General features: G+C 39.4%; 1 protein-coding gene across 1 annotated transcript in view; it reads right to left on the bottom strand.

The window, feature by feature from the left end:
* Window positions 1-11,104, bottom strand: part of PPEF1 (protein phosphatase with EF-hand domain 1) — a 97,539-nt gene that overhangs the window by 40,217 nt on the left and 46,218 nt on the right. The window contains exons 5-6 of the mRNA XM_023737301.1: window positions 7,682-7,796; window positions 4,363-4,409 (exon numbers count right to left, since the gene is read on the bottom strand). Coding sequence (XP_023593069.1) covers window positions 4,363-4,409; window positions 7,682-7,796 — 162 coding nt within the window. The remainder of the gene's footprint in view (window positions 1-4,362; window positions 4,410-7,681; window positions 7,797-11,104) is intronic.

Below are 11,104 nucleotides of genomic sequence, written 5' to 3'. Positions count from 1 at the left end.
GGGGGGGGGGTGGCTCCACTCACAGCACCAATTCAACAAACTAATTTGTCAATACTTGATTTAAAATTCCAAGCTTTCTATTCAACGAGGAAAAATGTCTTGTAATTTTAGCAAGGCTAAGGCTCTGAATGAAGTATTTCAAATGGGTCACTCTAATTAGGCAAAAGTGGCTGATTAAAATTAACCTTTTCAGAAAATAAAATCTAAAAATATGACCTAACTAATGCTATGTAAATTGCTTCACTTGATGATACAATTATATTGGAAACCATGTAAATGTGAGATGCCCTTTTAGCAAAGGTCTGTCATGGTTAACAATGTGATACCTAGGGGAAAAAATTCTTTTCAAACCCAGATAGAACTGTGAACTGAAAACGTCTAGTTCAATATTAAGGTGCTAAATGATACAATTTTTAAGAACAACTAAATATGAAAGAAATCAAAATCTGAAAACAAACAAAAACAATCATTGGAATGAATCCCAGATAGACTAACGGCATTTATTGCAGCTAACCACAAAAAGGATATGAGAATAAAATATTTTCTGATCATCCAAAGTTTTCCTTCATGATTTAGGTACTTACTAAATTACTAACATGCTTTGGAGGGACTGTCTTAAATAAATGTCACTTCCTCCAGGAAGTCTTCCATGAGGTTAGGTATATGAGGAGAGAAAACGAAAAAAAAAAGATTAATCTAGAGAAGAGTAATGAGCCAGGAAAGTAGAAGAGAGAAAAAGATGTTCCGGTGGGGAGTAGTGAGTCTCTCTTTGTGGCATGAGATACAAAGGTTGCCTGCTCAGGTGGTTAGCTGCAATAAATGCCGTTAGTCCATTCCATATTTAGTTGTTCTTAAACCTAACAACGATACTCACTCATACTGTAGGCATTGCTTAAATGAGTTTTCCAGATCACTGAAGCTTACTCCTTTAAAGGCTAAAATACATTTTAAAATCACTTTAGCCATTTTGGTTGGGAGTGTTAAAAATGTGCCATTTGACTCCTTCGTAATAGAATATACACCACCTAACTTGAAACTTTCTTGACCACGCAGGCTCATCAATCTAAAAACATCCCTTAGGCACTTCTAAGAAGTATGGAACTCTTTTCCCTACACTACATAGCCCCAGATCACTGAATATTACTACTTCATTTTCATTTTTATAGTTCTATATTTCCTCTCACGGTCAGGAAGAGCTTTTACTTTTCACTGCTGTTATTGTATCTGACTTTTGCCTCTTCCCCTCCACTCTCTAATCTGCTGTGGGACGGGAAGCCAGACAGATAAACTTGTATAACCACATGTACAACAAGGTTTGGCTGATTTATGTTCATTGGTCTTTGAGTAAGGTCCTAGGTCCTGTCCTGTGAGTAAAGTTCCTTGGATTGGTGACAACTGTTTCAAGAGTTCAGAGACCCTTTTCTACTTAATTCTGAGTTTGGCACTACGTTATAGATAAGTGAAGGAGATAGAGTTTGAGCTCTAAATAGGCCAAGTACCACTGTCACAGAAATCTTCCTTCCAGAATAGTTTGTATTCATGATTTTAGGCCACACTACATTCGTGCAATCGATCATCATTCTGCCTTTAAACTGCAAGTTAGAGATCAGGCTGCAGCTTCCTCAAACATCGTTGTGTCCTGTCCCTTCACGTCACCATCTTTAACTCAGTCCACTTATTTACCATAAGCTAAGTGACTCCCCATCATCTCAAACTCATCAGGTCATTCTCCCTGCCTGAACACTATTCACTCCACCATCTTTTCAGCTTCTTAAAGTGGAACCTTGCTGTCATCAAAGCTCTTCCCTTCCATCAGTTTCCCTTCCTACCCCAGGCAATTTCAAGATTCTGGTGTGTATGGTTCATTTTTGTGTACTTCTGTTTTCCAAACATCTCTCTCACCTTCCTCCACCCCAATCCATCCCAAATACTAGTGCCCTACTCAATCTCCACTTCCTGAACATCGTCGTTGGTTAACTCTCAAAACATTGTCTTGCTTTCGTTTGAATGCTATATATTTACCTTTAATACTTTTTATAGTACTTCTTACCACCCACCTCCTCCTGTTCAGTCTTCACATTATTAGCACTTTTCCAGTTTTAAAGAAACATGTCGAAATTCTCTTTTCTCATCTATCTACTTGAGATCTTCAACTATCTCTTGAGAAATTTTCTTTTCTAAATCACTTGAAAGTCACTTTTCCAATTCAATTTACTCAACTATTTTTCTCTTTCCTAAATTTCCCCAAACCTCTAGAGAAATAATTACAAGATTTGTTGTTGCTGTTGTTCTTCACATATCCCTGCCCTTCTCCTCCTTCCTCAGATCGTAGTTGTCACAATAGTGGGCCTGAACTTCTGAAAATATGATGTGAAGCTATATACTGAGTTAAACAAATCTCATTCCCCAACCATACAACTCCTTGACTTCCCCTCATCAGTCCATTCTTCCACCTCTCCCACAGCTTTCGTACGTGGCCAGCAGAACCCCTATTTCATGGTAAATAAACTCCTTTCTGCCTTCAACTCATTCAGAAAGACTTCCCTCTGCAAATTTGGGTCTCCTTTAAAGACACTGCTTGAGTCCTGACTCATGCAGCCCTCTCAAAGGAAAAGACTCATTCCTCCACAGAACAAATACCTCAGGGTCAGGAGTAGATGAGGGCCCACCTGCTCCTCAGCACCATTAACAGGCCAACACTTTGCCATCCTCAGGGAAAAGCCTCTCCTCCTTTCATGCCCATGACGTCTGACTAGACTTCTTTCCCCTCCTCCTCATCCCTCAATCCATGTGGCCAACCATTTAACACACCTTCTCCAGGTCCTTGACCTCCACATGCCCAATATTCTCTTTCTCTCACTTCAGTCACCCACATTCTGCACTCCACCTTGGACTCTCTCATCCCCTAGGACTACACCCCCTACAACTTCCCACCCTTCCTGCTTCCTAAGGCCCTCACCCCAGTCATCTTGTTCACTGACCAGTCGATTGGCCCATCCTGGCCTCTCTTCCCTCCCTACCCAGCTTGAATTCTGTGGTTGATCGCTGGAACTGCTCTTTACAAGCGCCCTCAACTCCCTACCAGCAAACCTTTGGTTGGACTTCCTGACACCAACCTACTACCTGGGAAGCTTCCTACTTCCTCTGGCTCTACTCTCTGGCTATCCTGCTCTATATCCTTGCTTAGGCCTCTTGCTATCTCCACAGAATCTACTCCTAAATGCCAGCTCCAAACATCCATGCCTGGTTTGGCCTGCCCCATTCCCTTTAAGCTTCCATTCTGAATGAGTGAAATGAAAACCTATGTTACTGTTACAATTTACTACTTTTAAAAATGTTTTTGGATACTTATGTTATTTTATCCACATGACAACCTCTTATCGGGTGGAAGCTCAAGATAATATTGCAGCTGAAAAAAAAATGAGGTTCAGGGAGGTTATGTGGCTTACTCAAGCTCCCACAGTCTCAAAGAGTGGAACTAATTGGCCATCATGATAGTCAGAATATATTTTCTTTCAACCCATCTGAGACACCTATGCTCAATTACTCGACATGCTAGTTGTGGAGGTGTCAGGGATGGGTGGAAAAGAAACACATCAATCAGAAAGAGAGATGCAGAACACCAGCCTAAAGGAGTACCACTGTGAAGGCAGGGGTCACCTCAGGATGGGTTTCCCACATGCAGTCTTCCCAGAAGCAAACATTCAGGTTGCAATTGCTGGCTCAGGGAGAACCATGGATCCAGTCAGTGAGATGCAGGGAAACTCTATGCAGGCCAAGCCACTTTGTGCTCTCTGTGCTGGCTCCCTCAACCAAAACCCAGTAAAGGAAAAGTAGTCAGAACACTGAAAGCACAACTGAGCCAAGAGATGGTGAATCTGGGTAGAGAAGAGAACGATTTAGAGCTTGCTGTAAAAAAACTACTTCCATGCATAATTAGTGTGCACTGGAAGAGAGGACTGGTACGTGACAAGCTCGCTTCTGAACAAAACAAAAAAAAACAGACTGCTCCCCTTCCTACCCTGTGCCATGATGTAATAAAGACCATAGATACAATCAGGTAGAAATCAAAATGGATACACAGATAACAATGATATTGAACAAAGACCTAAATTAAATTTTTTTAAAATTTTTATGAGTCAGAATCAACTCGATGGCAATAGGTTTGGTTTTTGGTTTCATTATGAGATGTGTGAAAAAAATTAAACAGATATGCCTCTAATAATCTTTGAGCTTCTTGGATAAAAACTGTTATATTACCTCTGCATTTGTACATATCCTGAATACAACTAATGTTGTTATCTGCCCTAGGACTTACCTCCCCCAACAAAAATACAAATATTTAACAAAATAATCATTTACCTTATAGAAGATCAAGAAAAGATCATCCAGTTTCCCATGCAAATCACCTGGAATACAAATGAAAAATTGGTGTTCAGTAGGAAACAAGATGCAATGCCCGTTTTGTTACAGAATTTTAAAACTGAAATACTGCTGATATACTCCAAGTGTTCTTAGGAGCATACGGATTTTTACCTTATAATGCTATTAATTAATAGCCAATTTGGTTCCATAGCACTCTTTCCTTCCCTTCCTAGAGGGGGAAGAGCATCTTGTATTGCAATTACCTGTTCCCTTCTTCCACTGACATAGGATTTAACTTACTCCGTGCAGGGCACTAGGCTAAGCGTTTACACGAATTGTCTTGTTCAATCCTCACAACACCACCTGATGAGATGGGTATTGTTTTCATCATTCTCATTTTACAAATGAGGCTTAGAGTAGTTAAGTAACTTATACAAAGTTATCCAACTACTAAGAATGTGAGCTGGAATTCAAACCTAACTTAATCTCATTTAAAAACCCTAGCTCTTAGCGATTATTCTGCACTGCCTATACTGTAATCTCTAGGAGGGCAGCAACAGCATCTATTCTAGTCAGCATTAAATCTCCAAATGCCTACCAGAGCACCTGAGGAATAGTAGGTACTCAATAAATACGTGTTTCACTGCTAAATGAGTAACTTTTTAAAGCCATGTTCAAAAGAATATGCTCCAGCAGTAGTATCTGAAACTTAAAAACTATGAGTAGATGGTTGACATTATTTTGATGAGATATAGGAGATAAAAATGAAAGCATGGCTTTATAAAACTCAGCCAGTTAAGGGAAGCCATATGAACACATGAGGCCATTAATTCAAAAACAGAAGTAAATATGTGAATATTAAAAAGCCCTATTTGGATAACTATTTCTAGGTAATATAAGCTCTGCTTGTAAATTTTTATTCTCTGTATCTAACTTAATTAACAAATAGAATTTAATTTAGAAATACTTTTCCTCAGGTAGTTTAAAACCCTACAACCAAGATTAATCAAATATATGCAAAAGAAGACTCCAATTACAATGGGATAATAAAATGAAAATATTGTATCATCAATAGTTAGTTATAAAATGTGATTATACTATTAAGTTTAAGAGCATATTAATGTTATTTTAATACTTAAATCTCATTGCTTTCATATGGTTTCCCTCCAAATCTAAGGAAACAAAGATGGAAGAATTTTTTTAATACTATATAGTTTTAATTATATTATTTTCTTTCTTTTTTTTCGGAATGACTTGTCTTTCAAATATTTGGGTACAGGACTATGATAGCTGGCACACTAAACATGAACTTGTTTCAGCATATCGAGTTGAGGCTACAAAAATATTTTTCATTTCTAGTTGGACAGTAAACGAAAAACTTGATTGTTTACAATAAGACAGACACAGAAAGATACCTTCACTGCAAACATAAACATGAATGCAGAATTTGTTATCATTTATAACATAACTGCAGGCTAAAACACCTCCTATATTTCATGCATGCTGGGAATTCTGTGGCATATTTAGATGAGCATATAAAAACGCATCTTGAATTTAAGTAATGGTAAATTTTCACCACAATTCCTTTCCCTTTCCTTACACTGTCATAAATAGAAGACTTTTTTTTTTTTAATATGGCCCCAATTTGAAAATTTGGTTTAAATGACCAAATTTTTCTAAGTTCAATGGGGCTGTTAAAGACAGCAAATAACAATCCCTATGCTATGGGGAGCTACTGGCCTTGGCTCTTCCCTTCTACCAATAGTGCTACATGGAAAAAGTCTGGAAATAAATGCCCAGGATGCGGGGATCTTTAAATAAACGGAACTGTCCGATCAATCCATTCGCTAGCCTTTGTCTCGTGATGGCAAATGAAACATCAGAGAGGTGCATGATGGGACTTGGGATAGGAGATACAGGGCTGGCTCTAATCTGGGACTTAGAAGACCTGATTTTTAATTCTGGCCCTGTCACTAACTAGCTGGGTGAACGTGGGAAAAAGAAAAAGTTACTACATAGAAATTCATGGAAGGAAATTCACTTTTCTCTCTGGGCCTCAGTTTCATCCAGAAGAGCAAGAGTTTAGATAGATCATCTCTGTAAGAACCTTTCAGTTCTTCCATTGTGTGATTCTAAGACTTACAGGCCCTCTAATGAATTCATGTCTTCCAGATCCTTTTCCCCAAAGATAAGTCTCCAGTGGCAAATAGATGTATACTGGGAACATGTGGGAGAAGGTCCCACTCTGTTTGGCCTATTAAACATACTCTGACAGCAAACCTAGCTCTGGCTTCACAGGATTCCAAGGTTGGCATGGTTTACCTGAGCCTCATGGCCCAAAGTTTTTTATCTCCATGAAATGTAAGACCTGGTAAGTAGCTTGAATAAAAAGCCCCCACTGCTGAGATACATCATCTGCTGGGCAGAGATGTGGTGGCCTGATCAAGTTGGAATTGAACCACCAAAGACTTTCTTCGAAAGCCTGAGTCAGAGGATGTCACAGAACATGTACTGTGACATGAAGTGCTTGTCACCACTATCAGATGCTAGAAATGGAAATGGTTTAAATAGGTTGTCAAATCTACTTCTACCTGCCAGAGTAAGAGAGACACAGACTAAAAATTGACTTGGAAAATAACAATCACTGCTTTGTAACCTAAAGGCTTAATTAGAAGTTAAGGGAATTGCTGTTCCATCCATGCAACCCATTCTCAGACAGTTGCAAGCATGCTGAGCATCAACTGTGATGAATTTCAACGTGTACTGTTTTTTGAAGCAATATGCTGCCAGGCTGGCCTATATGATAACAAAATCTCAAATCTTGTTATTTAGAAGAACAAGGAACAGATTTCTGGGATATTCCCACTCTTCTAAAAGCTGCAGAGACCAGCTGGAAAAATCTAAAACAGCAGCCAAGGGCAGAGGGGAGTTTAATCTCCACCCTGCCTTGGGCTTTTCTCTTCCCAGCACAAGTGGCATACTGAGGCCCAGCTAGAAAGAGCAACATGGAACAAAGATAATGAGAGCTAGCAGGAGGGCAAAGAATGCTTATTCCACCCATGGGTAGTTTTCCATATTAAAATGCTGTCTGCCTTTATAAAAAGCTATGAGTTCTTTAATTTCTCACATAATTAATTCCTGCCAACTGGTATGCAAAACAAAGACAAGATGGGGAACAGTATTATCATGGAAGATAACTCTATATCAACACTTTTTCCTTAACACAGTCCAATTTATATAGTTTTCAAGTTGGGCAAATGATGTAGGACCAACAGGCTCCTAGACATTAATCTGGCAACTCTGCTCTGAGACTTACCACAGACTGTTATCTCTTTGGACAGGAGAGTGCTTATGTGAGAGATATTTGGCATCTGCATCAGTACTTTCTTCGCTTCAAACAGCACCGCTAACACATAATGAGGGTGAAGTATCTGTGGAGGGGTGGGAGCAGAGGAAATAAATATAATGAACTAGGAAGAAAGACATGACTGTGTAAAAATTATAAAGGTGGAGCATAAGAGCACATTTCCGGTAGTTGTATTTCAGGATAATCTCTAAATTATTCTCAAGTAGATTATTGTAGCACAATATCTGACATATAACAGGTCCTCAATAGACAATTGTAAATTGAATGAATGAATGAATGATTCCTAGGATGTTGATACTCTCCTGTTCTTAATTGGTATTATCCATTGACAGAACATCTATGATTATTCTTGGTCCTGACAGCCCAAGAGAAGTGACAGATAAAAAGGGAACTCCCTTGTCCTAAGGAAATCTGGAGTCAAAAAGAAAAAAGAGAGAGGAGGGAAGGGACACAAAATGAGGAAGAGAAAGAGACGTCCTGCCATCTGGGATGGAAACTAGATGTTGCTTGCCTTAGAGATCTCACAAGGCAGCCAGACAAATTCCCAATGAACTCCTGAGTCAGGCATCCTAGGTGTGGCTACAATATTTGGTGCATAGACTTAAGAATTTACAGAATAGCAAGCACATTTATCTAAAAGTCTAAATATAAAATATATTCCAAACCCAAATAAAACATTTGGATTATCTCCTATTTATGACTATTCATCCCATTGCTCTCCTCCAGTTACAGGGTTGATGAGAACACTGTTTTGTACAGATTTACTCTGTTTTTCCCCACAGACTTTTTAAGCTAGTGTGTCAGTCTCTCTTTTTTAATTATAAAATACTCCAAATACATAATCCAAAAAATACTACAGCAGGTACTCATGTAACTACCACACAAATTTAACAGATGTTGATACCACATTAGGGTTCAGAACTGTTTAGACCTGCACTGTCCAACTTGGTAGCCACCAGCCACATGGGGCTCTGGAGCACCTGAAATTGGGCTAGTCCAAATGTTGTGAGTGCAAATACACACTGAATGTCAAAGACTTAGTACGTAAAAAAGACAGTAAAATGTCTCATTAATAATTTTGAATATGGTTACATATTTGCCTTAGTCATCTAGCGCTGCTCTAACAGAAGTACCGCAAGTGGATGGTTTTAACGAAGAGAAGTTTATTTCCTCACAGTCAAAGTAGGCTAAAAGTCCAAATCCAGGGCGTCAGCTCCAGGGGAAGGCTTTCTGTCTCTGTCGGCCTTCTATTCTTCGGTGTTCTCCCGGACTAGGAGCTTCTTTGCGCAGGAACCCCGGTCCAAAGGACGCGCTCTGCTCCCGCTACTGCTTTCTTGATGGTATGAGGTCCCCAACTCTCTACTTGCTTCCCTTTCCTTTCATCTCTTGAGAGATAAAAGGCGGTGCAGGCCACACCCCAGGGAAACTCCCTTTACACTGGATCAGGGATGTGACCTGGGTAAAGGTGGTGTTACAATCCCGCCCTAATCCTCTTTAACATAAAATTACAATCACAAAATGGAGGCCAACCACACAATTCTGGGAACCATGGCCCAGCCAAATTTATACACACATTTTTGGGGGGACATAATTCAAACCATGACAATATTGAAACTGTGTTTTTGATATATTGGGTTAAATACATTATTAAAATTAATTTCACCTGTTTCTTTTTACTTTTTTCTCCTTTTTTTTAATTGTGCTTTAGATTTACAGAGCAAATTAGTATCTCATTAAACAATAACATATTGTTTTGTGACATTGGTTGCCAACCCCGTGATGTGGCAACACCCTCCCCTTCTCCACCTTGGGTTCCCCATTACCAGCATTCCTGTCTCCTCCTGCCTTCTCATCCTTGCCCCTGAGCTGGTGTGCCTGTTTAGTCTCCTTTTGTTTTATAGGCCTGTCTAATCTTTGGCTGAGGGGCGAACCTCAGGAGTAACTTCAGTACTGAGTTAAAAGGGTGTCCGAGGGCCATACTCTCAGGATTTTTCCAGTCTTTGTCACGCCAGTAAGTCTGGTCTTTTTTTGTGAGTTATAATTTTGTTCTACATTTTTCTCCAGCTCTGTCTGGGGCCCTCTATTGTGATCCCTGTCAGAGTAGTCAGTGGTGGTAGCTGGGCACCATCTAGTTGTGCTAGATTCAGTCTGGTGGAGGCTGTGGTACTTGCGGTCCATTAGTCCTTTAGACTAATCTTTCCCTTGTGTCTTTGGTTTTCTTCATTCTCCCTTGCTCCAGATGGGGTGGGACCAGTGGAGTATCTTAGACAGCTGCTCACAAGCTTTTAAGACCCCAGACACTACTCACTAAAGTAGGATGTAGGAGATTTTCTTTATAAACTATGTTATGCCAATAGAGCTAGATGTCCCCCGAGACCATGGTCCCCATCCCTCAGCCCAGTAATTCAGTCCCTCAGGGGGTTCAGATGCATCTATGAAGCTTTCATGACCTTGCCTTGGTCAAGTTGTGCTGACTTCCCCTGTCTTACCCTTCACCAAAGTTACCACTTATCTACTGTCTATTTAGGGTTTTTCCCTCCCCGTCCGTCTTCTTTCTCATAACCATAAAAGATTGTTTCTTTCTGTGTGTAAACCTTTCATGAGTTTTTATAATAGTGGTCTCATACAATATTTGTCCTTTTGTGATTGACTTATTTCATTCAGCATAATGCCCTCCAGCATAATGCCCTCCATGCTGTGAGAAGTTTCACAGATTCATCATTTTTCTTTATCATTGCATAGTATTCCATTGTATGTATTATCATAGTTTGTTTATCCATTCATCTGTTGATGGGCATTTAGGTTGTTTCCATCTTTTTTCCTATTGTGAATAATACTGCAATGAATACGGGTGTGCATATGTATATTCGTGTGATGGCTCTTATTTCTCTAGGATATATTCTTAGGAGTGGGATTGCTGGATGGTATGGTATTTCTATTTCTAGCTTTTTAAGGAAGTGCCATATCGTTTTTCAAAATTGTTGTACCATTTTGCATTCCCACCAGCAGTGCATAAGAGTTCCAATCTCCCTGCAGCCTTTCCAACATTTGTTATTTTCTGTTTTTTGGATTCGCACCAGGAATGTCGGGGTGAGATGGTATCTCATTGTAGTTTTGATTTGCATTTCTCTAATGGCTAGTGATCACGAGCATTTCCTCATGTGTCTGGCAGCTTTCTGAATGTCTTCTTTGATGAAGTGTCTGTTCATATCCTTTGCCCATTTTTTAATTGGATTATTTGTCTTTTTGTTGTAGAGGTGTTGGATTTTCCTATAGATTTTAGAGATTAGACCTTTGTCAGATTTGTCATAGACAAAATTTTTTCCCAGTCTGTAGGTTCCTTTTTTATTCTTTTGGTGAAGTCTTTTGATG

Source organism: Trichechus manatus, unplaced genomic scaffold, assembly GCF_000243295.1.
Source record: "Trichechus manatus latirostris isolate Lorelei unplaced genomic scaffold, TriManLat1.0 scaffold00100, whole genome shotgun sequence".
Taxonomy (NCBI): Eukaryota; Metazoa; Chordata; class Mammalia; order Sirenia; family Trichechidae; genus Trichechus; species Trichechus manatus.
Note: the sequence above shows the minus strand (reverse complement) of the source record. Positions and strands in the feature narration are given on the sequence as shown.